This window comes from Heteronotia binoei, chromosome 2, assembly GCF_032191835.1.
Source record: "Heteronotia binoei isolate CCM8104 ecotype False Entrance Well chromosome 2, APGP_CSIRO_Hbin_v1, whole genome shotgun sequence".
Classification (NCBI taxonomy): domain Eukaryota; kingdom Metazoa; phylum Chordata; class Lepidosauria; order Squamata; family Gekkonidae; genus Heteronotia; species Heteronotia binoei.
In genome coordinates, this window is record NC_083224.1 from 58,141,812 (window position 1) to 58,168,117 (window position 26,306).

General features: G+C 44.6%; 2 protein-coding genes and 1 pseudogene across 2 annotated transcripts in view; all 3 read left to right on the top strand.

The window, feature by feature from the left end:
• Window positions 1-483: 483 nt before the first annotated feature.
• LOC132567302 (acidic mammalian chitinase-like) lies at window positions 484-5,467 on the top strand. Its single transcript, XM_060232983.1, has 7 exons — window positions 484-649; window positions 728-852; window positions 973-1,096; window positions 1,192-1,374; window positions 2,639-2,758; window positions 4,836-4,971; window positions 5,406-5,467. The coding sequence occupies exons 1-7, from the start codon at window positions 494-496 to the stop codon at window positions 5,465-5,467; spliced, it is 906 nt and encodes a 301-aa protein (XP_060088966.1). The 5' UTR covers window positions 484-493.
• Window positions 5,468-9,917: 4,450 nt separating this feature from the next.
• The window catches only part of SHISA4 (shisa family member 4), a 30,019-nt gene continuing 13,630 nt past the window's right edge, over window positions 9,918-26,306 (top strand). The window contains exon 1 of the mRNA XM_060233249.1: window positions 9,918-9,995. Coding sequence (XP_060089232.1) covers window positions 9,935-9,995 — 61 coding nt within the window. The 5' untranslated portion in view covers window positions 9,918-9,934. The remainder of the gene's footprint in view (window positions 9,996-26,306) is intronic.
• Window positions 16,072-21,056, top strand: LOC132567793 (C-type lectin domain family 2 member D-like; annotated as a pseudogene).

Consider the following 26,306-nt stretch of genomic DNA (forward strand, 5'->3'; position numbering starts at 1 on the left):
GCCGGGTTGGTTTGAAGCAGCAGAACAAAGATCTGAAGAAGGTTGCATGCATGCACATAAAAGCTTCTATCTTGGATAAAACTTTATTGGTCTTAAAGGTGTCACTGGACTCCAAGTTTTTCTTCTATTGAGTTTGTCTAAGACTCTACCTCCTTGAAATCTGAAACCCATGTTCTTTACCTGTTCAGACAAAGTTTGTTCTCTACTTTTATTGACTGAATTCATGGTTTCTTTACTACCACCTTGAAGAATAAAGTCATGAGCCGACAAGCTATTTTATCAGATTGGGAGCAGCAGTTTTTTGTTTTTGTTACCAGTAAGAGGGAACAATCCTTTGTCCTGAATCTATAATACTTTGATACATTTTATAGCGTTGATGAACTAGATCTCAACCATTCCTTTACCAACTCATTCAGAAAGACTGATAAACTTTCAAGCTCTCTATAGAACTGTTGTTTAATGAAGCACTTTCCCCACCCCCAGTTTCAGCCCCATGCTTTCCACAACAGCCACCCGCAAGAGCTTCATTGACTCAGCTGTATCCATGCTACGGAGTTATGGCTTTGATGGAATCGAACTGCACTTTAAATATCCTGGGAGTGGGAGAAGTCCCGCTAAGGACAAGCATCGCTTTGCTTCACTGACTGAGGTATGAAATCAATAGGTTTAGCCAATTATTTGGTTCTACTAAGCAGGGAAGAAGCTGAAAAGACCTTTGCTTTCCTAGGAAATGACAGCAGCTTTTGAAAAAGAGGCCAGAGAGACTGGAAATAAGAAGCTGTTACTTGCTGCAGCAGTTGCTGCTCGGAAAGAAACAATTGATGCTGCATATGAAGTTGGCAAACTGTCAAAGTGAGCTGAAAGAAAACTATGATTTTTCTGAGAGCATTTTTTGGGGAAATAAAGTCTGATATAACAATGAAAAAAATCTTTCTATAATTGCTTTCTAACTCTAAATTATTTTTGTTGCAGACATCTTGATTACATTAATGTAATGGCCTACAATTTCCATGATGGTTTTTCTGACACAGTGACAGGGCACAACAGTCCCTTGTTTGCAGGTGATCACTCTGAGGAAAGCCTGCATTCCAGCTGTGTAAGAACATGGAACATTACTTATTTTCATAATCATCAGACAAGTGTTTGAAGATGAGCCACAGATATATGGTTTTCTTTCTGTCTTTCCTGCAGAAGTTTGCCATGCTGTACTGGATCCAAAAAGGTGCTCCTGCTTACAAACTCATTATGGGATTTGCCAACTATGGACATACCTTCAAGCTTAGCACCAGGAACACATCAGTGGGTGCCCCTGTCTCTGGACCTGCCCATCCAGGACGTTATACTTTTGAGGCTGGATTCCTGTCATACTATGAGGTGTAAAGAAATGGTGAAAACAAGAAGCTCTCTGCTTCTTAGCTTTCCTATGGCTTACCTAACCTATTTTTACCCCCAAGTCAGATGTTTAATTCAACATATGGTAGCTCAAAACAATATGTTGGCATTGTTTAAATTTTGATGTGTTGCCATTTCTGTTCTCAACAGAAAAAACTATACTCAGTCAGCAGCCATATTTCTAGTAGGGTCCATATGGTATAGTGGTTAGAGTACTGGACTACAATCTTGGAGACTCTAGGTTTGAATCCCACCTCTGCCATGGAAGCTTGCCTAACTTATCTCATTGGGTTGCTGAGTGGAGGAGGGAAGAATGTTGTAAGCCACTTTGGATCTTCATGGGGAAGAAAAGTGGGGTATCAAATAAATAAAAGTAATTTCTTGAAACAGAGCTGTAGCTGGGGAAGTAGGTTAGTATAGTCACAAAGTGCTTTTTCAATTACATCCTATGCAGATTCATGTTACTGTAATGGCAAAGCCTGGCTATAACTGGATACATTCTATGTGGGGCTGCCCTTACAACATGGAAACTGTAATTGGTGCAAAGTGCACTAGCTTGACTTCTGGCTGGACCTGTCCAATTTGTGCATATAGCAACTCACAAAATTGCTAACTACATTGGCAATAGAGTGAGTGATTCTAGCAATCACAGTCTGAACAGCAACATAGCCTGATATCAATTTAAAGAGTTACCTTTATTATTATTATTATTATTTTAAAAAACAGTATATTAAAGAAGCTCATGGCTTGTGTCAGTAGATAAGGGAAAGAGATATTTTACTTGAATCCCCATCATTGCTGGATTATCCAATGATGCATTTTGCTTGTAAGGCTGTCCCAATCCTCACAGAAGTTTCTGAACAAACAGCAGGCTGCTTAAGGAGATGGTAAGGGAGGAAAAATCCATTCTGCCAACAGCTTCCATGAGCTCTTTCAGTGGATCCAACCTATATATTGCATCTCTGATGGCACTGTACTCAAGTGTTATGATCAGGGCTTTTTTTGAGCAGAAATGCACAGGAACGCAGTTCCGGTTGGCTTGGTGTTGGGGGTGTAGCCTAAACATGCAAATATGTTCCTGCTGGGCTTTTCCTTCAAAAAAGCCCTGCGTGAAACAATTGTGATGCTAGGGGTGTGGCCTAATATGCAAATGAGTTCCTGGTGGGCTTTTTCTACAACAAAAGCCCTGGTTATGATACACTGATAAAATCGCCAAAGTTTTTCTAATACCATGGTATGTTTGCAGATCTGCAACTTTATAAAGGATGGTGCTACTGTTAAGTGGCTTGATGACCAGAAGGTTCCATATGCCTACAAAGGTTTTACCTGGGTTGGATATGACAACAAAAAGAGTTTTAGTTTCAAAGTAAGGCCTAGTTTTCTCACCATGACCTTTTCTTTGCTTTAGCATCATGCTTCTCAAAGTGATCAGAATATATATATATATTCAAGGTGCTCCTACCACATTACTGAGAGTCATTCTTTATACCTATTCTGTGTTATTTGCAGCTCAATCATCCAGCAGTTTATTGTTTAGACAATCTTTGTTGTGAGAGGAGGGAAAAGAAGTAATCTGCTCTCTCTCACACAAATTCAGTATACATATATGCCATGCATTAAGATTTAATCTCTAGAGAAATGCATGAGAGACTAAATTTTTCAGAACTTTACTATACATGTGGATTAGAGGCCAGTAGCTCCTTAGAGACCAACCGGATTTTTGGGTATAAGCTTTTGAGAGTCAAAACTCCCTGCCTCAGATGCAAATACACATGCATGCATTGCAAACTAATACATTTTTACAAAATGTACTTTTACAAAATGCAGATAAACATCTGCTCAAAAGGGAAGAAACAAGGACAAATTAAGCACCATCTTATATTAAAAAGAGGTATAATAGTGTTTTTTTTTAATAATTTTATTTATTACTATTATCATTATTTTAGTAATGAAATTTTACTTGTTAAGATTTACAACCATTTATGGATAGTTTGGTTTGTTTTAACTCCTTTTCAATACGTATAGAAATCTCTATATGTATTTGTGCCATTGATTTTGTTATATTCTTGATGGTATACTTTATCTTAATAAATGTTTTAAATTTGGGGGGGGAGGGGTATAAAGAACCAGTAGTTGACCTGGTAAATATGCGAAGAGGGGTATATGAGATTTATGCACAGAATTTTTAAAAAATGGGACTACCAACCATACCTATACAGCCAAGGCAGATTAAGGCATATGCCCTGTGGCACAGAGTGGTAAACTGCAGTACTGCAGTCCAAGCTCTGCTCATGACCTTAGTTCGATCCTGGCAGAAGCTGGGTTCAGGTAGCCAACTCAAGGTTGACTCAGTCTTCCATCCTTCCAAAGTTGGTAAAATGAGTACCCAGCTTGCTGGGAGGAAAGTGTAGATGACTGGGGAAGGCAATGGCAAACCACCCTGTTAAAAAGTCTGCCAAGAAAACGTCATGATGGGGATGTCACCCCATGGGTCAGTAACAACTTAGTGTTTGCACAGAGAACTAACCTTTTCCTCTTTTTACCCTCATACATTCAAACTTCCCAGTTGACATCCCTCAAAAGTATAATCTTAACAGGTGTGTCCTTATATAACAGGCCTGTTTCCTTGAAATAGTTTGATTTTTCTCTGTTAATAGTGAACAATTTGCATGGTTTTGGAGCTGAGTCTGCCTTGTTAAGTTTCCCACTTAAAAAAAAGTCTATGCCAAGAAAGGCAGAATTCTTCTTTCTGTCTGAATGATGCAATACAATAAATGTGCTTCTCTTAAATAGGGTGATTACTGCCAGACCTTGGGTTGGATCTGGCAATCTCTCAGGAGAAGAGGCTGACAAGTACTCACTTGGGCTTTCCCCTTTGATCAACAACCATGTCCAAACCCAGCAAAATTTTATTCCCAGGATCACGGAACCCAACTTTGGGTTGGGAGATTGCAGAAGGATGGGGTAGGGGGAGGTGACATTTCTCTCTCCTGCCTCTTCTATCAGTGAAACTCCACTGACTGAAAAAGCAGAAGGGAATGATTTTACTCCCCTCCCCACTGTAGCCTTCCAACCTGGATGGCTGTTATTCCAGGTAGTCCCATGACCTGGAAATAAACTTTGCTGACATTGGCTGCTGGGAGGAGAGGAGAGCTGAGAAGATTGGGGATTCCTGTATAGACCTTGCATTTGGTGTGTGTGCTGAATCCAACCCATTTTGGAGGATACAAAGAGTAAAGATCTGCACTTCCTGGTGTCTATAAATTCTATTTGGTCCTTTCTCTGGATCCTTAGGCCATGCCTGAAATGGCTCCCAGACTTGCAAGCTTATTTTTTAAAACAAAAACTGAGATTCCCAAGATAGTCAATACAACTATCTGTGCTTGAGTGTTGCAATTACAGAATCACAGAATTCACATTGCCTTGGTGGCTTTCACTTACAGGCCCGGTTTGTGAAGAAGCGCAAATTTGGTGGAGTCTCAATATGGGCCATGGACCTGGATGACTTCAGAGGCACCTTCTGCAATGAAGGACCTTACCCTCTGACAAGGGAGCTGAAAAGACTGCTTGAGGGCAATGGTGAGAGGATGCCTGGGAGACTTTTAAGGGAGTCAGAAAGAATGTCAAAGCAGTTGTTCCCATCCAGCATTTATGATGTTGTTAATTATTTAATATTGATAATCTGTCCAGCAAAAAAACTCCACTTGAGCTGGCTCACAATCACAATCAAATCACATTTAGCCCTGCCCTTGCTTTGCTGCTGTGTTCTAATGAGGAAGATGTTTTGTATTATCATTAATCATTGCCTGATTTGTTTCACATCTGCTTACTGGCACATGCACCATGAACTTGGGCCAAATTATACAGCTATCAAACTGTCCGGTTATTTCACAGTGCATGATCAGTCCCTTTGTATGCCTTATTCCATAAGTACTTACTATTAATCTTTACAATCTCATTTAGTACCAAATGATGCACCCAACCCTTTGCAACTGGGTACTTTCCTATTACAGATTGGATGCAGGTGAAAAAGAGTGCTTCTGGCAGGTTGCGTGATAGTGGCTCGAAGTCTTGAGGGGTCTCTGGCAGTCAGCCAGGCAGCAGCTATGGCTGGGCCAGTCAAAGAGTCATCAGGGGTACAGCACCCCAGGGACTAACATGTTACAATTATACTTCTTCATGCCCTTCTGATAAAGTACCAGATCAGCACAGTAGGAAACAAGCTTCTGTATTTAGATGAATTAATTCTGTTCTTTTTTTGTAAAGGCTTAAAAGGAGCCCATAGGAAAGGAACTACTGCTATGGATTTCATCTTAATTGCATTTTCTGCCAGCAGAAGGTGTTTTGCTGATCTCCCCCACTCCCACTTTGTTCCTCATGTTGTTGCAGAGGATTTCAGGAGGCATGGAAGGCTGCAATAGAAGGAGGGTCATCATAAAGTTCTCATCTTCGAATGCTGTTGCATAGGAGTCAAATTGCATAGGAGCCAAGCCTATATATTTTACTAGAAACTCATTTCTATTCAATAATTAACTTCCAGCTCATGCAACAATTAACTTCCAGCCCAATTCTGAATATGTTTAGTGGGAAGTAAATGTCAATACATTCAGTTGGATTTACTTCCTGACAAAACTCACTTAGAATGGTTGCCTTTCTATCAGTTGCATATTATTCACAATATATCTGTATTGTTTTACAACTGGATCATAATTGCTATAGCTTATGATACAGCTTATCACCCTTCCTGTGGCCACTGTTTTTTTTTATAACTGTAGTGGCCAACAGAAAGAGGTTAAGATATTCTATTACTGTTATACAAGAAGTCAGTGATTGATCCTATACATATCTTTCAGTGTGCAGCGATGCTGGACATATCACGGTACAAGCAAAAACCCTTCGACCACCCACCACTCTTCAGACTTCTACCACCCTTCGACCATCTGCTCCTTTTCAAACTTATGCCACCCTTCAAACATCTGCTGTCCTTCGAACTTCTACCACCCTTCGACCTTCTACCACCATGCGACCATCTACCACTCTTCAAGCTTCTACCACCACCCAACCGTTCACCACCATTCATACTTCTACCAGGCTTCAACCGTTCACTGCCCTTCAAAATTCTACCACCCTTCAACTGTTTACCACCCTTCGACCACCCACCACCCTTCAAACTTCTACTGCCCTTCAACCACCCACCACTTTTCAACCTTCTGCCACCCTTCAACCTTCAATAAGTTTTGGTAGAGGATTTTGCAGGGAAAAACCTGATGGCAATTACTCTTACCCATCTGACCCACGTAAATACTTTATTTGTGCAAGCAAGACAGTATATATCAAGCTTTGTTCTCAGAACATGGTCTATGATGAATACCAAAAGGAATGTATGCGGTCTGTTTTGCCACCTGGTAATTTTTGTACACTTAAATATGATGGCTACTACCCTTACCCTGAGGATCAACAAAAATATTTTGTATGTGCTGAAGGGCAAACATGGATTCTGAATTGTCCAAAAGGTGAAGTATTCAGTAAAATCATCAGATGGTGCATAGTGTCACCAGATATTCTCACTGGGGATGGACTGTGAACTAGCGAGGATGATAGCACTTACCCTTATCCTGGAGATCCAACTAAATATTAAATATGTTCTGGAGGGCAAATTCACCTCCATTAATTGTTTGGAACCAGTCACCTGCAAGTGCTTCATATTTGTGAGTAAAACAAATATTAACAGCCACTTCTTCTAATAGTAATTGTAGTTCCTCCCCTTCCCTTCAAATACAGCAATAAAAACTATTAACAGATGATGGGCATTCTGTTTCATTTTCTGAAAGCAGCTGGGGGCATTTCATTGAACTTTCCCCTCACATTGCATTGTATGTAGACCAGTGGAACTACTTCACAAATGAGTGAATATCAGCCACAGGGCTGGCCCTAGACTTCTGGCACCCTAGGCAAGCCTAGCTTCTGCCCTTCCCCCGCCCTGCACTGATAATGTCACAAAGTCACACAGGGGTGCCCAGTTTGGTGCCCCCAGAAGACCTAGTTTGTTTACAACATCTACCCTCACATTTTTAAGATAACACAGCAATGCATACACAGCAAAAAACAACTACCTCATCATCACTTGTTTCTTACTCAGAGGAAAGGCTGTGGAGCTCAGGTGTCATCTAGATTTCACACATTTCCTGTAACTTGATTGTAAGATACAAGGACCTCATTTGCTCTTAAGGCTTCATAGCAGAATACATAGCTGGACCCTGCGTGAATCATGAAGGCAGAAAAAAAAGGCAGGGATTGCTTTATACTTAAAAAACTCCCCTGGTATAAGGAAAAGGTGGCAAACAAATCTGTGCCAGTTAAGGGGTCTCAACACATAGATGAGAAAGTGGTGCCATGAGAAAAGAGTTTAGATTTGCTAGGCACTGAGGAACTTTTTGGGACAAGCTAAACCTGTATAAAAGAGATGACCTTCACTTGAACTGAAGGAGAACCACAGTCTGAGTGCTTAATTTCAAAAAGGTGGCAGAGCAGTTTTTAAACTAACTGGGGGGTAAAAGCTGACAGGAGTTGGGGAGCCTCCAGTTTGGGACAACTCACTCCAAAGGAACAGTAGTATAAACACTCAGGGTGCTATTAGTAGGAGCACAATAGAACTTGGAAGTGAAAGTAGGATGACAAAGGAGAAGAGCCAAAGGAACCGAGGGCTGAAGGCAAGGAAATCTCTGGGCATAATCTCTATAGGCAGGAGAGGGAAGGAGGTGTTCAGGTTATTTATGATGCTTTGTATATCAAAGAGGTAATAGCTAAATAAGCTAGAAAACATTAGCAGAATGAACTATTTGACAGACTCATTATGGGTGGAGCTACTCGGCCCTAAGGATTACTTAAAAGTGGGGTTGTACTATTGACCACCTGATCAAACTCTTGAGATTCATCTTGAGCCAGATAAGGGAATAAAAGAGATGACTACAGCAGGTAATTTTGTGATACTAAGAGATTTCAACTACCGTCCCATTGACTGGGTAAACATTTGCTCAAATCATGCTGTAGAAATTAGGTTCCTAGCCATCATAAATGACTCTGCACTGGATCAGCTGGTCACAGAGCCAACTCAAGAGCCTGTGATCTTGGATTAAGTAGGGCTTGAGACCTATGTAGATGTTGCACCAGTTGAGAAAAGTAACATTATTGTTTAGTATTCCTGTCAATGGAAAGTTACCAAATATGATTGAAACAGTCATATTTCATTTCAAAAGATAGAGTTTTACAAAACTAGGGGACTAGTTAGAAGGAAGCTGAAGGGGAAACACAAGAAAGTCAAATCTGTAGAGGATGGCTGAAAGTTAATAATTACACTAGCAAATAGAAAATTTGAGCAGTGGGTTGCTAAAAGCATAAAGAGGAACAATAATGAATAATAAACATTTATTTAAATGTATCTGGAGCAGAAAACCAGCCAGAGCAACAGGCCTTTGGATGAACGAGGAACAGAAGGACTGGTAAAAGGAGATGGTGGAGAGGCCAAATGAATACCTTGCATCTGTGTTTGCTGTGGGAAGTTTGGGCCAGGTCCCCACTGGCTAGAGCCCTGGGATGTATGTTTTAGAGGTGTCCCAGGGCTGAGTTCAATGGCTAAGCCTGCCCCCCCCCCGCCCTTTATACTAGCAAGGCATTAGGTTAGAAAAGTCATTGTGTGAAATGAAACCATAGCTTTAGATAGATGGCATGTCAAAGGAGACAGCCCCTCAATCATGAGAGTTTATGATGCGGGATGTCTAAAAGATTATATTGGTGGTGCAGAGCTGTGTCAACTTCAGTTCCTTATTCTGAATTCCCATGTAGGTCTATGTTGGATAATGAACCTATAGCCAGAAAACCAGCTAACTATTACTCAAAATGAAGATTAGGGTTTGTTCCAGTTACCATTAAAAAAAAAAAAAAAAAAGAGGATGGTTACAAGTATGTACGGTGATTTTTTAAAAAAAGTTATATAACATTTTAGGACGGTCGTTTTACATTCAGCGTCGTCATCCTTTTGGTAACACAGTCTTTCAGAAAGTTGGAAGCCTCTCTCCATTCTAGAGGGAGATTCCTTTCTTCGCTCTGGCTCTGCTTGGCAAGCGAGAAAAAATCCTGGGCTCTAGGCGGGTTCCACTTTAATTTTTTTAGCCGTCGTCTTTAAACTGGCACTTCGCCCCCCTCTCACTGACTCGCTCCCTACGATCTCACTGGCACCCACGACGAACGGAGGAGGCTGGAGATCTGGGAACGGCGGCGCAGGAGTCAGGCAAGCTGCTCAGCATCTTCCCGCGCCCGGCCGTGCACGCGAGGCGAGGACAGAGCTGGGGGGGCCAGTCGTCCAGCGGTTCCCTCCGCGGCTGCGTTCAGCCACGCGTCCTCCCCTCGCCTTCCCTTCTTGGGAGAACACGAGGCGGCTGCCTCGGCTCGGATTTCTCCAGAGCCCGCCGGCGCTCGCTGCTGCCCGGACCCCCTCCCGCAAAGGCGGGCTTCTGTGAGACGCGCAGCGCCGCCGCCCGCCGCGATGGGAACCTGGGCCCTGGCCGGGATGGCGCTTTGCAGCCTGGCTGCTGTGGCGACGCTAGGTAAGCGAGAGCGGCGGCTCCCTCCGCGCGGGGAAGAAGGGGAGCGGCTGAAAGGGACCACCCCACCGCAGCGGGCCTTCGCCGTCGGGGTAGCGTTTCCTTCGGGCCCTGCCTGCCCAGGAGGCAAAAGCCCCAGTCCCTTGGCGCCCCCTGGAGATGCAGGGGATGGAGAGTGGGAGGGAATCTGCAGAAGACTCGGAGCTGCTTGTTCTGCACCTGGCAAAAAAAAAGAAAGAAAAAAGACCTGACATATAGCCTTGCGGGATGTCTTCAGCACTAGAGTATTTTAAAGCCCTAACAGAAAGTGCTGTCCTGCACACAGTAACGCCCTTCTAAGCCCACTGACTTCACTAGAAGTTAGAACGGTTCCGTTGTCACTCTGTTTAGGATTGCAAGACAGGCTGAGTCTGAGCATGCGAAGGGTGCCTTCAGCTCGCCTCACTACTGAGCAACCTGAATCTGAGACTGAGAGTAGGGAGGAAGGGTCATTTCCTGTCCCCCCCCCCCCCCCCGCCCTAAATTCTGCTTCCTCAGGGCAAGGAGACTTGTGCTCTCATTACTGCGATTAAGTGTGCACCTATGACAGTTGTTTCATTGTGGGTTCCTGAGAGCTCCAGGAGTAGTTATGAAGCAGAACCCCCTCTAGACAGTCACGACAGGCAAGATTTTCTGATAGTTTGCCCACCATTAATCTTAGTAAGTACTGGGTGTATTGAAGTACTGAGTGTACTGTTTTAGTATACTCTGTGTTCGTGCCATATGATGACCCTGAGGCCATTCAACAGGAACCTGAAGTCTCCAATAGCTGAGTGTGAGCCTTAGAACATGCCCCAGAATTTTCTGCAGCACTGGTCTGTGTCAGTTGCCTGTGAAGGGTGAAATTATGTGGGTAAGGCTTTTTCAAGGGACAGGTTGAACACCACTGACTGTACACCACATGGAAGAACTCCTGGTAGAAGTGGAGCTTCCATCCTCTGGGCCTTACAGCTGACTTTCAAGATGTGAGATAGTCCCCCCCCGCCCCGTTTTGTAAGGACTTTTTGCTTTGCAGATGATTACATCTGCAGTATGGGTTTCTACACATTACTCTGTACATATGCTTGGGATTTGTGGTGGGACACACCAATAAAACAACCAGAGAACCAGCGTGGTGTAGCAGTTGTGTTGTACTATGATCTAGGAACCCCAGGTTGAATTGGAACTTGCTGGATGATCTTGTCCTAGTCACTGCTGCTCAACCTAATCCACTTCAGAGGGTTGTGAGGATAAAATGGAATAACGGGAAATGGTGTGAGATGACATGACCTTGGTGTAAAGGGAGAATTAAAATGAAGAAGTGAATAATAAAAATGTAGTACATAAAGAACCAAATGCCAAAAGTGGTAATCACCATGTGGATAATTCAGAGCAGGAGCAGCAACTAGTAAGAATCTAGTAGTGTGCTAGGGCCAAAGCACACATGCATTGTATTGTTCCCTTATAGAGCTAAGAACAACAGTGGGTGTGAGTGTGATTGAAATACTGGAAATAGCACCCATGCTCATGCTCTGATCACACTTGTGGAATTGGCTAAACTGATGAAGTTTAAGAAAACCTGGAAAAAACATTCTTACATAAAATATCAATAGATTTCTTGTCCTCTACATACTCTGATTAGAACTGGAAGATCACAAATTAGATCATTTCAGATTGCAGTAGAATTGCAGTTAATGAGGAAATACCACTGAAAGTCTCACAGCAAATCTATATAAAAGATGCACTGCATCACCTTGTTGTATGAAGAAAAGTTATATCTTCAGTACATTATATCTTGGAGCTGTGGAAAATCTCTGGGAGAATTTTTGCACGTTTAACCCTGTATACTTGTGATTGAGCTTTCTGCACATTTGTAAATATAATAAACATTGGATGTTACAGTAGCAAAAAAATTAAAAATAATAATTAGAAACTCTTCCAAATGGTATTTTCTAGTTTCACTGCCCATTAAAGGATGGCTATGCAAAGTCTGGAAGGTTTCGGAAATTTCAGCCTGTGATATTTAAAAGGAAAGATTGACAGATCTAGTACTTGCTCTCTCACATCACACGTGGCTTGGCCTTTGAAACATGCTTTCGCCACTGGAATGTCACTGCTAAATCAATCCTGGAATCCAAGGAAATCAGAAAATAGTCTGTCAGGAACTTTTTTTTATAATCCACTGGGTATTTTTGAGCATGCTCCATTGACATGAATGGGACCTGCAGAATAGTCAGATGTGCACAGCGGAAGCTTCTGGTGGCAGTTTCACTCAGTAGCTGTTGTGGCTGCCACCATCAGACCATGCCTTATATTCCAGTTTCTTGGGCACCATTATGCCTCTTGCAAGCCAGTGAAAACACAGCTACTTATATTTGGGGACTTCCCCCCTTTTCCTGACACTTCTTATTTTTCCCATTGCCTGTTTGTGAAGGTTCTGTGAAAATTAGGGTTACCAGCTACCAGGATAACATAATGTCCTCTCCCTTTAATAAAGGTTTTAATGTCAAAATGGGCAGATGAAGTTTTTAATGGCATGGAAGTGAACAACATCAGCTGGTAAATAATACCCCATTGAGCCTTTATTAAAGAAACAGGACGTTTTCTTTTCTCTAGGTTGTTGGCAACTGTCATGTAAATTATTTTATCTGTGGCCTTTTCTCTAACCACATAATTATGTTAAACATATAATTAGAGTGAATTTTTTTAAAAAGCTATTTGGCATTGTTCTCTGCCTTATTGAGTACATTCAGTTGCAAGAAACATTGGTGGTGAAACATAAGAACATATATTGGATTGGACCAATGGACCATCTAGTCCTAAACCTGGGATGTAATGTTGACCTTTTTTGCCCTCATTCTTTGGTGATATTTCATTTGATTGTGTAACTGTTTTATGAGTTTTATAGTTGTTTATCTTATATCCCAGAAAAGTTTAAAAAAATTTTGGTATGGAATGATATGTATATATGAATTTTCTCTGGCTTCCTCCTTTCCACTCTTAGTTTGTATGCAAACCTGGAGTTGTTTCCCCCTCCTTCAGGAAAAGAGGGGGCAGTAGAAGTTTTTCCCCTGTGGTATGAAGTACCGGTAGATTCCAAAACATTCCATAGAAGGGAAATTTCTGCTGAAAACTGAGTCGTAATGTTGACCCTTTCTACCTTGATTCTTTGTTGATATTTCCCTTGACTGTAAAAGTCTTTGTTTTTATGAATTTTACTGTTAAAATTTAAACTACATCCTAGATTACTTTGGTTCCCCCCCCCCATTTTGTGGAACAATATGTATGTGACAGATTCTAAATAAATTCTATTTCAGTTTTTAAAAATATAATTATACTATAGAACCATACCACTTCACAATCCATGAAGTGGCAGATGATATATTTGCTGTATGTTTAAAGCTTCTGAATTGAGAATATGTCATGGAAGAAGTGAAAATGGAATGCACTAGTATCTGTGCACTTGTTTTTACTTAATTATCTTGGTGTTCTATAGTTGAAGGCAGTTTAATGTGTTACAGCTTCCCAGCTGATATTAAACAGTTCATATCTAACAATTTGTAACTTCTGTCCCACAGCTTCCACAGCATATGGGAGAGGATGGAACTTGTATTTCCCCTGTTATTTTTATGATGGCAGAGGAAAAGAATCCTTTATTTTTCAGGGTGCCCCATGCCAAGGCCTGAGCAGGCAGATTACCTCCAGCTCAAGAGAGTATGTGTGTTTTGCCACAGCCGGTTGCTTTCTGTTTGTAACAGTAGCCTCTTGCAGACAGAGAGTAACCTAATCCAGTCATGTGATTGTGCTTTAAGTCTGTATATAGTCTCTTTTCAACCTTTCAGACTTTACTTAAGGACTTTAAAGGTCTTTCCAGATAATGGTTTCAAAAAGACATGTTTTTATCCTTAGTAGTAATATTATCCCAGTCAGCCCACAATATCCAATCACCATATAGTGTATGTATGTGGAGAGTAGATATTGCTGCAGTGGCACAGTTTTGCTGCTGTTCAAAACATATTTAAATAGAAATGTTTTTCCAGTGTGAAAGAATAAACAGCCAACATTTTTAAAAATGCAAATAAAAAAGAATGTGAGGTTCATGTCTGTCACTAAGGCTCAAACCACGCATGATTGAAGGCAGATTCCTTGTTTAATCCTGGGTCTACCCCAGTTAGAAATAAAGCAAGAAGTGGAATCTGGTTTTTAGAACAAAAAAGTGGGGAACCACAAAAAACGTGTGGGAAAAGGCATTCCCCTGCCCTTGCTTGTTTCCCTCTCTGTTAAAGTTCCCTCCTCTCATTTTAGGATTGTCTGGTCTGTGTTGGAAAATACCTGGAGACTTTGGGGTGGATCTGGGAGAAGGGAGGGTTTGGGGAGGGGAGGGGCCTCAACATGGTACAATGCCATAGAGTCCACCCTTCAAGTAGCCATTTTCTCCAGGGGAGCTGATCTCTGCCAGCTGGAGATCAGTTGTAAAAGTGGAAGATCCCAGGCCCCACCTGAAGGCTGGCATCCCATCTCTCTTTCTGACCCCATGCCTTGTCTATATCAGTATTACTTCAACCTCTTCTCCCCTCTCCCCTTGTATGTCTATCTGCCCTTCTCTTACTCCCAGCCCCCCTTCACAATCTGCCACTCTCTTTCCCATCTATTTCTCTCCACAGACAATCTCTCACTTCTTTCCCCCTCCCTCAGACAATCCCCATCGTTCTCTCCCCCCCCCCCCGACAATCCCCCCCTTCTTTCTCTTCTCCTCTTCTTATTCCTTACCTTTGATCCTAATGTCGGTGCCTGGAAACCACTGCAAGCCTGGAGCAGCTGCCATGGAGTCTGGACCTGGACCATCTACTGGCATCCACTGTGGCTGGACCCAGAGCCTCTCTGAGTATCTGCCAGTGCTGCCAGGTCCAAAACCTCTCCCAGCATCTACCATTGCTGCTGAGCCCATAGTAGCTCCCAGTGTTTGCTTCTGCTGTTCCCAGAGTAGCTCCCTGGTATGCTACAGCTCTGGCCAGCCCCTGCTACCTTCTGCAGCCAGACTCAGTGACACTTCCTGTGTTCTGCCACTGCAGTTGGGCCCAGCAGTGGCTCCAGGGCTCTGGCACTGTGGCATCAGGCCAAAAGCAGTACAAATATGTAATCAATATATACGGCTTTAGCGATGCTAGAAATATATGAAAGTGCTTTTGAGAAATAATCTTCTATAAGCAGTTTGTAGCAAAGGAGTGTTAGCTTGCAGAGAGAAAAGGGAACTGTGAAGGGTCATTGACCTTTCTAAACCGCAGGGTGAAAGCGGTGGAAAGAAGCCTAAAAGGAACCGTGACAGGTGCTGGAAATGGAGCAAGAAGATGTGTGTGTGTGGGTGAAATGTTTCTAGAAAAAGGGAACAAGGGTTTACAGAAGCCCTAACAGGGGCCCAGAAAGCTGAAAAACAACCCGAAATGTGATTAAAATGTGACGTAGGCACCTTCCCACAAGAAGGAGAACATGAGTGTTTTGAGTTGGCAGTTGGGGTGAAGAAACCCAATAAAAGGCGGCAGGCAACTGTAATTCGCTGCTCAGAGTTTAGAGTCCAGACTCTCTCTCTGATGCCCGTGTATAGAGCGCTTATGCACGTTAAATAAAGAAGCTGTTTTCCTGATTCCTCGTTTCCGCGGCCTCCGTTATTGATCCGGCAGAAATTGGTAATGTATGAATAGGTTTTCCCCGCAACATAATTTGGTGCATTGGGCCGGTTTGGGGCCTTCAGCCCCTTTCTATTAGCCTGGCCGACTGCGGCTGCTGGCTGGTGGGACTGGAGCAACGGTAGTGGCCACCGGCCCTGTTTTGGGCTGACCGTCCTCAGTCTCCCCCGTCGCCGGCTGCCTTCGACCACGCCTAATCGACCTAGCGGAACGGGGCAACAGGAACCAGCCCTGCTTAGAAGACCCCGGGGCGTGAGTCTTGAACCCCAACCTAGTACCTTGACCACAAGGGCGTGGCAACTTTTTTTTGGACCTTGTGCTCAACGTAGCTTTCTTTTACGTATAATAGCCTGACTGCAGTAATGAACCTCTCCGTGATGGTCGGGTAGGTGACCATACCGGGTCGCCTGACAGCCCACCTCCGGTGAGGGGCGGGCAGGAACACCCCGCTTCAGCAGCACTCGCAGGACCCACAGAGCGGGATGGGACACAGTCGCCTTCCGCCTGCGGCCTTCTAACAGTGTCTGGTCGACGGAGAAGGGAAGGTATTAGCCCCTTCTGCCGGCGGGCCTTAGTCGGTTCCGCATGCAGCCGCTGCACTAGGCTACGGGCTGCATTCGAAGAGGGGAAGGGACGCCATCGACCCTTCTGCCTCCTATAGGTAGGGTACTGAGTACAGAAGAAAAATAAAACGGCTGAGTCACCCGCCAGGGAGAGGCCGCCTCTTCTTCCATTTGGGGAAAGTTTTGTGTTTAATGTTTAGGGGAAATTGTGTGTCTAATATGTCTAAAATGTTTTGTCTCTTTGGTTAACCATAAGTGTACTTATAATCTGGGGGACGCCCCTGCTGTTTTTGTGCTTGCCATCCTGCCACAGGTTTTTGGCAAGGTACCCCACTTTTCTTCCAGAGCTTTCAAAAAGTGGGGAAAGAAAGGAGGGTTTTGTGCCTCCTCATTACTTAAGAGTTTTATTAATGCAATAGAGTCTGTCTGGTATGCCTGATGCGTGCTTGATGTGCGACGGGTCCGCTGTTGCTTCAATACGAAGTATTGTGTGTGTCTGCGACGGTGCTTCGGGTTGAAGGGATAGCGGATCTGTCAGTACCGCGTTTCCCGCCTGCGTAAGCACGGTGGGCCGGGACCACAGAGAAGCGGCTGAATAGGCTCCCATATGTGTTCTCCCTCCCTTACCAGGGAAGAGGGGAGGCATTTCTACGATTGGGAAGATTGTGACTTCCGGGCTCCAGGCGATAAGTTTTATTATATAGTTCGTCCCTGGGTGCGCACCCCAAATAAATTGTCCCTCTGTTGGGAAGAGGCCCTTTGCCCCTACCTTCGGGTCCAATTGTGGGAAGGGTCCAACGATACAACAACTGGGTGGCTACTTAAGCGACGAGCGAAGACTCTCACTGGGGGGAGTGGCGCCTGGGCGCGGTGGTATTTTCTTAGACAAAAAGAGGGGGATCGCATCTGTGCCTGGGAGATTAAATCCCAAACTGCCCATCCAGTAATCAGTAAGAGGGCGGTGAATTGGTCCCCCCTGATTGCCCAGCACCCATTAGCTGTGAAGGATTTTCACTCACGAAATTGTAAGCGCTGCTCTGAAGGAAAGAGCTCACTTAGCCTTAGCCCACAGGTCGAGCCTGAACTGGCCTGGTACGTAGCGACTTTGGATGCTGGGTGGGACCCCTATAATACCAAAGCGGTAGTCTGCCAGATAGTCGGCCAGTACCTCGACGATACCTCGCTAGTACAACCGTATGAATCCCTCCCCAGACTTTCAGTTGCAGGATCAGCCTCACTGGAGCCCCCGTCAGAGGTTCCGTAGGTTGGTAAGACCCTGGATCAATACCCCAGGATTGCTGACCCTTTGCTGGTGCACTTCACCGCGCCATAGGCACAGGCATAATATCCGCCTGTGGGTAGGAGAACAGGGGGAGACGACTGCTTGGTTGCTAGGAGGTCAAATCAGGGGCCCGACTGGAGGCGTAGGACGCACACGGTGGTGCTTCCTAAGGAAAACTCGGGAGGGTCCCCTACTGGCTTGGAAGATCAAAGGTCGGACAGCCACCCCAGGGAGTTTAGAGGTTGAATTACCACCCAGCCTTGGGCCGCCCCTGAGGATTTGACGAGTCGCCTTTTTTTGGGTTTATTTCAAACTCGGACTAATGCGGCCAAGGGCAGCTCGACAAATCATTGGTCTGAGTTTGGGGTGGATTATAAATAGGACTGTGGCATAGATAAACTCCTGGAGAAAAATGAGGAGTTTGGATTTTTTAGATGTCCCAGAAGGGTCCCCGCAGCAGCATTCAATAGCTGTAGGATCCCGAAGTGTATTATGGAAGCAGAAATCTTTAGCAGTTCCCCTGGTGGGTGCAGTTCTGCTTATAATTATCATTGTAATGGCTGTCCAAAAGGCACAGCCTTGCTCACCATGCCCCTTTCTTGGCACCACTGCCTGCCCACAACACTGGATTGGGTACCATGGGAGATGTTATTATAAATCTGAAGATGAAAGGGATTGGAATAGTAGTGAGGCTAAATGCTCCACCTTTGGTGCCACTTTGGCATTGATTGATTCACAATGGGATCTGAGTTTTCTAGTAAACCTGACTCGCCCTGTACACCACTGGATTGGCCTCTCCAGACCGACAGGCCTGGTGTGGAAATGGCAAAATGGCACAGAGTTTGCTGATCAGTTTCTTGTGCGAGGAGATAATGCATGTGCGTATTTGGATGACACTGGAGTGAGTAGTACCAGGTGTTCCCTGGAGAAAAACTTCCTCTGTAGCCAGGCGGATGCCTGCGCTGGAAGTGAAGGAAGAAATTAAGATTAGAGCAGTCAACGATTCACATTGATAGAAGCAGCAGGGCAGTGTAAAGGCTGCTTGTGGTGATGTGAAATATTTCTGCAGTATTGCATAGCCCTGGCCTCGCTCGGAGGAAACGGGGGGGAGCGGGCTGCTGGGTAGCTGATTCACACTGGCACTTCCCGTTTTTTCTGAGCGTGGGTGTGAATCAGCTACCTAGCAACTTGCAATAAAAATGTATGTGTTTTGCCCCAGGAGAGATTCCTGGAGACCCCAAAAGATGCTATCTGTTAACCAGGGAAACTGTGCTTTACTTTGTCTTATGATTGTAATGGGATTGCCATGTTCATGTTTCGTGGGTCCGGCGGCCGTGTGTTACTTGAACTTGCACATCATTAAATGAATGTGGGTGTGTAGTTTGAGTGGTATGTAATTGCCGGGTGTGGCATCTCCGAATGGTCACCTCTTGGACAAGGCACTTTAGTTAGGAAGCCCCTGGGAATTAGATAGAGCAGCGTTTTCTGCTGCCCTTAGTAGTAGGGAGCGGGCCTTTTTTAAGCCCAATGCAAGGCTCCCCGCCTTTTTGGTCCTTCAGACCCCTGCCCCTTGCATCAGTTGGCACAGGAAACCCACGTTAGCCACGTGATGCCCTTTCCCAACTTCCGACCCATGATTAGGCTTGGAGGCATTCAGGGCAACCTCTATCTCCGTTAGGCATGTATCAAGAGGTTAGGGAGGCCTTAAGTGTTATCACCTTTTACCTGTACGATTGGCTCCCACGAAGGCGGGTTGACCATTTTAGGGAAGAATTAGAGCAGCTACTTGAGAGGAAATATGAAGGCCACTGGTACCCAGAGACACCCCTGAGGGGGTCCGCCTATCGCTGTATTTGGATAGGGAAGACCAGAGACTCTGTAGTAGAATTAGCTGTCAAAAGAAGTGGACTGACTGTAGAGGATGTCCAGGACAGCATTCCTGCAGAATTGATTGTGTGGATTGACCCATTTGAAGTTTCCTACCGATTTGGGGAAGAAGGGCCAGTCGAGACCGTGTATCTGAAAAACAATAAAGGCTGCAGCACAGCTGAGGGACAGAGCAAAAGCAGAAGCAGGCTGAACCCTGAGGCTCCGGCGTTTGTCCCCGCTAGGAGTCAGACAACCTTCTTGTCCGGCTCCCTACCTCCATTTTCAGACAAATCTTCTTGTCCGACTTTTACCGTCGCTACTTTTGCAGCTACCAAGTTTGGCTCCACAAAAGTGAAGAAAAGCAGCAAAAGGCTAAATTGGGGTCTTGCTTGCCCAGGAAAATAAAGAGTTGACTGTGAGATTTGTTAAATAAGCTTCTTCTCTTGTGCAGTTGCTAAACGCCATTGCTGGAAGAGTGAGAGAAGATGGCATCGTCCCCTCCACCGCAGGAGGCCCAGATTGATGTCAGCCTTGACGGGAGCCAGGAGCTGGGAGAAGGTAGGTCCCCTAAAGTTGGTCGTAAGGGACGAGCCAGAAAGACAGCGGCTCCAGCTGGGAAGAAGCACTGGAAGAAGACCATTGCGAAGACCTTCGGCACTCGAGAAGGCACCTATAACCTCGAAATCAAAGGGCAGGAACGGTTTCTTATGTTTAAGGAGCTGAATGAAGCCCTAGAGTTTAAAGATGCCCAGGAAGACCTTGAGACAGGAAAGAAGACCTCAAAGGGTCGTGGTGGAAGCAGAGGACCCCCAGACGATCAGGAGGGAAAGATGCCCCGACGTCCGGGTAGGCCCAGGGCCATGCGACCATCATTGGCACGCGACGAGTGCGCCTTTTGCCGCGAAAGGGGGCACTGGATCCATTCGTGCCCAGACGCCCCTCCCCAATTTCGCGACAGAGGAAGAGGCCGAAGGGGAGTGCTCGACCACCACTGGCATGCGATGCGTGAACCAAGAGTCATGAAAGTGGCCACAGGATGGTATCTAGCCCCCTACAAGCGAAACCATACAGCTTGGAACGAGGTCTCAGACGTAAGAGCTGGAATTGACGCGGCACCAGAGAAAGCTGACCACGGAAATGGAGAAGGCATAGATGAAGCAGCCGGCCTGGCCCCCGAAATAGATGAGAGTCCACAAGAGCCACTCCAGGAAGAAGCAGCGGCTTCTGCCCTTTTGAACCTCAGGAAGCTTTTCCAGGAAGAAGAAGGCTTGGAGGAGGATCCTGCTTGTTAAACCCCTGCTGTGAAGTCACGAAGAGGGGACCCCTTTTGAAGTAGTTTTGATTTATTTGCTTTTTGCGCTTAAAATGAAAAAATGCCTTTCCTTTGCTAGTAAGAGCTCGCCGCAGAAGAAGGGAAGAGATAGGTTGGTCCCTGGGAAGAGTTAAGTAGTTGAATGTGCTCCGAGCTGGTTTTAGCTTGACGCATTGCTTAGTGCCTTGCCCATATATTGTGATGCTTAAGTAAGAGAGAAGATTTAGTTCTTTGTGATGTTATTCATGAAAGGCCCTTTGGAAGATTGCTAAGATGAGGAAACCCAGCCCCAGAAAGAAGTGTAATATGCTATATGATGATAGCATAAGCTTGTAGTGAACTTGATTTTGTTTTGCTATGCAGTTTTAACCAAAGTTTTCCTAGATAGGCTTTCTAGGTGCAGTTTTGCTTCCAAACCTGGTTGTTTGAAGCCCGACCTCTGGACCTCACTCACCGGCAACAGTGAGGTTCCACAGGCAACGCCCTCTGGATCCTGGCCTACCGGAAATGGCAGGATTCCACAGGCATCGGAGACGACTCCCCCTGGGCGTAGAACGGTCAACTCCTGTGCGACTGCAGCTAGGGAGCTCGATTGCTCTACACTCCGGGAAGAAGAAATTCCTCAAGCAACAGCCAGCTGATCGAGTTGAGAGATCCATGATTGTAATGGTTACCAAATGTATTCCAGATGCGTTTCTGAGTATGGGTTTGATGTTTGGTTTTAATAGGTTGGTTTTAGTATGTGTGATGGTTTGTGGATGTCATGATAAGTAATCAAACTCCGTTTGAAAGAGGGGAAATGTGGCATCAGGCCAAAAGCAGTACAAATATGTAATCAATATATACGGCTTTAGCGATGCTAGAAATATATGAAAGTGCTTTTGAGAAATAATCTTCTATAAGCAGTTTGTAGCAAAGGAGTGTTAGCTTGCAGAGAGAAAAGGGAACTGTGAAGGGTCATTGACCTTCCTAAACCGCAGGGTGAAAGCGGTGGAAAGAAGCCTAAAAGGAACCGTGACAGGTGCTGGAAATGGAGCAAGAAGATGTGTGTGTGTGGGTGAAATGTTTCTAGAAAAAGGGAACAAGGGTTTACAGAAGCCCTAACAGGGGCCCAGAAAGCTGAAAAACAACCTGAAATGTGATTAAAATGTGACGTAGGCACCTTCCCACAAGAAGGAGAACATGAGTGTTTTGAGTTGGCAGTTGGGGTGAAGAAACCCAATAAAAGGTGGCAGGCAACTGTAATTCGCTGCTCAGAGTTTAGAGTCCAGACTCTCTCTCTGATGCCCGTGCATAGAGCGCTTATGCACGTTAAATAAAGAAGCTGTTTTCCTGATTCCTCGTTTCCGCGGCCTCCGTTATTGATCCGGCAGAAATTGGTAATGTATGAATAGGTTTTCCCCGCAACAGCACCACAGCTGGTGGCACCGCTGGGCCCCTCAATGGAAAGTTGAGGGTCCCAGCAGAAAGAGGAAGGAATTTAACCCCTCCAATGTATTTTTTAAAATTTTAGGGTTTTCTGCAAATCTAGGGAGTCCTTCAAGTTTGTAGAAAAATCTGTTTTGGGTAAGTGTGGCCTCAGTCTGTAGATTTAGCTCTCTGCGGATAGGGACCACACTTGAGAAACAGTATAGATGGAATATGAAGGTAGGTGGAGGCAATTATATAACGAGTGCCATTTTTGGAGTATTGCTTGCTGACACCAGGGCCAGTGCCTGGCTTTTTGGCACACTAGGTGAGTCATCCTGGTGCGAGGGGCTGCCCTGCAGCTTGCCCCCCTCCATCCTTATGCTGCCACACACCCCCAGCTGTCGCTTCCTTGCCCATGGTGGTGAGGTATGGCAGTGGAGGCCTTTCTGCTCTTCTCTTGCCAGTGTGGGCAGCCCAGCAGGGAGGGAGGAGAGTTGGGCATGCACCCTGAAGTCTTCCATCGCCCAGATGTGTGCACTGGGGGTTGTGGATGCACCGGCTCCAGCAACACCGACATCGGTGGCCTGTCTCCCTTAAGGCTACATCAGTGGCTGGCTGCCCCCTCCCTCAGAGCAGCCCCACCACATGCTGCCCAACCCAGCCATGGCTGTCACCACCACCTTGTTGTTGGCTGAAGTGTTGTTGGTAGAAGGCTTCAGCTGAATCTGAGAGACCACGTTGTAGAACACATTGGGAAGCTTATTATATGGTGGTGATGATGTCTAACAGCCAGTTTCTTCATATTTTCATATTCTGATCATGGATGGAGTCAGCTGTAGTGTCACAGTCTGCCCTTTTGTAGAGAAATGGCAGTTCGGGAGTCAGGGCTTTCAACGAGTGGTGGTTGCCCAATTACCCTAAACAAGCCTGTCTGTTTCCACTTGGAAAGAGGGGAGATGTCTCCTGCTAATTAAATTTCCAATGGAAAATAAAGGTAGACTCAAAGCAGTGCATCCTTTTTTTGAATTTTATTTAAAAAGGGATTGCAGGATAAGGAATAAGCAAGGATACAATAATGTAGTCTCTTTCAAAGCCTCACTTTCAGGCTTTCTGCTTTTCTTCCCTCCAGTCCATTCCTTTGTAAGTCAGCGTTTGAAAGTGTTCACAAAACATCCCAGTGTTTACACTTGCATTGCAGGAGCTTTTTGCATAACAAGGTTGTCTTTTGAGTTGGCATCTGTGGGCATCTCAACCCACATCACATACACAGATAGCTGTTCTTCAGAAATGTGGGCACAGTTCACCAGGCTGAAATGTGCTGAGCAAGTCTGTCAGAGTTCAACATGGAAATCTCTTAAGATCCAGGAAGACTAAGACAACATGGCTGCCACTGCTGAAGTACCCCATATAACTGAGCTGGATGCAGTTTAGCTGGATTAATGATGGTGTTGTGCTTTATAAGGCAGTCTCTCAGATTTGGAAGTGATGCTGGTCAACAAGAATGATGTTGTAGAGAATGTAATGCTCCCTTTTCTTGGTAATGTTAAAATGTCTTTGATCGAACCAAGCAGAAGCAGAGGTGGGGTCAGTCACCAGGAGTTGCTATTTTCAATGTCATTGTTACCCCATGATGCCCCATAGACCCAGGGCTATGATGCCAGGCTCCATCTCCTGATCATGTTCCAGCAACAAAAGGAAGCAAAACATTATAAAATTCCCTTAGGAATTAAGTGAGCTCCCTGCCTCATGGCTTCTCTCTTGACTTCAAAGATCATCCTAGATCAAATGATTGGTGCTTATAAAGTCATCACCTGATATTCAAATATACTGATCAGATTAATCCGATAATAACAAAATAGCCTCCTTCCTGAATTAATTGTCAAATAGGGGCACTTGTGTCAAAATCTTTGAGCCCTTGCAACCATCACAAGATTCAGACAAGGGTGGGAAACATAGGATAAATATCCCAAATTTCAGCCTGCATTTTATATTAGGTTTCTTTTCCAGATCTCCCACCACCACCACTGAGTATAAAAACTTCAGTACAGGCAGATGCCCCATCTCCTTCTCTTGCTTTCCAGCATATTATCTTTCTCTGCCTCCCACCAGCCAGCAAATCCAGTCCCAAATTCCATCACTGAACACCCTTTTATCAAGTTTATGCTCACTTCAATCTTCCTGTACTCTCTATCTCAAATCTACCACAGTGATCCTGTGGTTCTCCTGGTGCCTACTGGTCTCCCCTAGCAGTCTGTACCTCATCTCTTCCAAACTCCCTGAGCCTTTGCCTCACACTCCCACCCACAATGGCAAGCTTTGCAAATCAGCTTCAGCATTTCAGGTAGCAACTCTGTTTAACAGGATACCTATTTTCAGGCCTCATTTTGGGCAGAAGCTCACAGGAGCGGAGCTCTGGAACCTCTATATTTTATAGTGCTCTTTCTCTCCCCCCTGCCACCCCAAATACTTGCTTCTAGGCTCCAGTGTTCAAACCCCCTGTGAGAATTTTGCTGAACTCTAAGATCTGACAAACTTTCTCTTATTTTCCCCACAAAAAAAAGTGAGAATAACTAAAAGATATAAAGAGGATAGATGGAAATCTTCACCATGCCACTGTGGCCACATAGGAGAAAGTAATTTAAAAAGCATGATGGGAGTAAGGTTTTATTATGGCAATTATAATTCAAGAAGCATTTCAAGGTAGATGCTTAGCTGGTATAATTCAGTACATCTTCCAGTGATGTCAGGGGTGTGTGGCATTTGCAAATGAATTATGCAAATGAGTTCTGCTAATGAGCTCTGGCACTTCTTTTTCTACAGAATGACCCCTGTCTAATTTAAGACCATTTTCTTGCATACCCACATGAAGGTCTTTGTACTCCATTGGCAGCTGCTGAAACAACTTTTTTAAAAAATCAGCACAGCCAATCAGAAGTCCTGTGAGGTAAAAGCCCCTCCTCACCCTGCCCAATTTCTAAAAGTATTTGGTTCGTGCCTGGAAAAGGGTCAGTGGGTCACATGACACCCACAGGCCCATGTTGGGCACCCTGTTTTACCTATTTGGCAGTCTCTCCCCAGCATCCTATTGTGACACTAACATAGGCTTAGAATCCTCAGCAATGTTAGTTGTGGTTGCCTAGCAACCCACAAAATGGCCACAAAAATCTCACAGTGTAGTCTTATGAGATCTCGGTGGCATCCTTTTATTAAAGAAGCAGACATTCTCCTATGATTGAAGGACTTTAAAAACTTCCAGTCCAGTATCATCTTAAAGACCAACAAGATTTCCAGCATATACACTTTTAAAAGTCAGAGCTCCCTTTGTCAGGTGCAAGTAGGAATGGAGATCTCTGAGCCTTTATTTCCCAGTCAGATGGTAGGAAGGGGGTTGCAAAGAAGGGAGTCAGGATGCAGAGGTAGAATGCAAAATATAATTGGCTTGATTAGGGTAGGGGAGAAATGCTTTGAGAAATCTCTGTGTGCATAGAAATTTCTCCTACATAAAGAAAATTCAGCATTTCTAATTAAGAATGCCCATTCCCTTCCTGAGAAAATCAGTAGCCTTGTTTTTTGTAGTACTCCATCTTTCTTCTTTTGGTTAAAAGTTCAGATGTCTGTGTGTCTGTCTTCTGCAATGTACTTTTGAAAGTAAATGGTTAGGTTCTCAAGTATTTCATTTCCATATTTATGAAGAACTTCTCTCTAAGGCCAAAAAAATGTGCAATTGACACTGAAGATAGTAATTAGAGATATTTATCCACAAATCTAGTTTGAAAAAAAATTGTATGTCATTTTCGATGAAACTGTCTTTGTCAGCAAAGATTTCAGGTTTTCATGGCTGGTAACATCATTAGGGTTTGTAGACTCTTTCGGGCTCAAGTGCCGTGTTCTACTGGAGAACGTTTTTCTTCCAGACGTTTCGTTCTCAGCTGCAGAGAACATCCTCAGTGGTGTTGCAGCCGGAGCAGGAGCTCTGACCTTCTTGGCTGCTGTGAAATGGGTTAGGCAGAGAATGTGACTGGCCCAAGATCACCCAGCAAGCTTTCATGGGGATTTGAACATGGGTCTCCCAGATCCTAGTCTGGCACTCTAAACTACTGTGTCATATACTATCCCAGGGGAGCCTTTTTAAGATTAGCCTCTCCAGGAATCAGTTTGAGGGCAGGTATTTGTGCC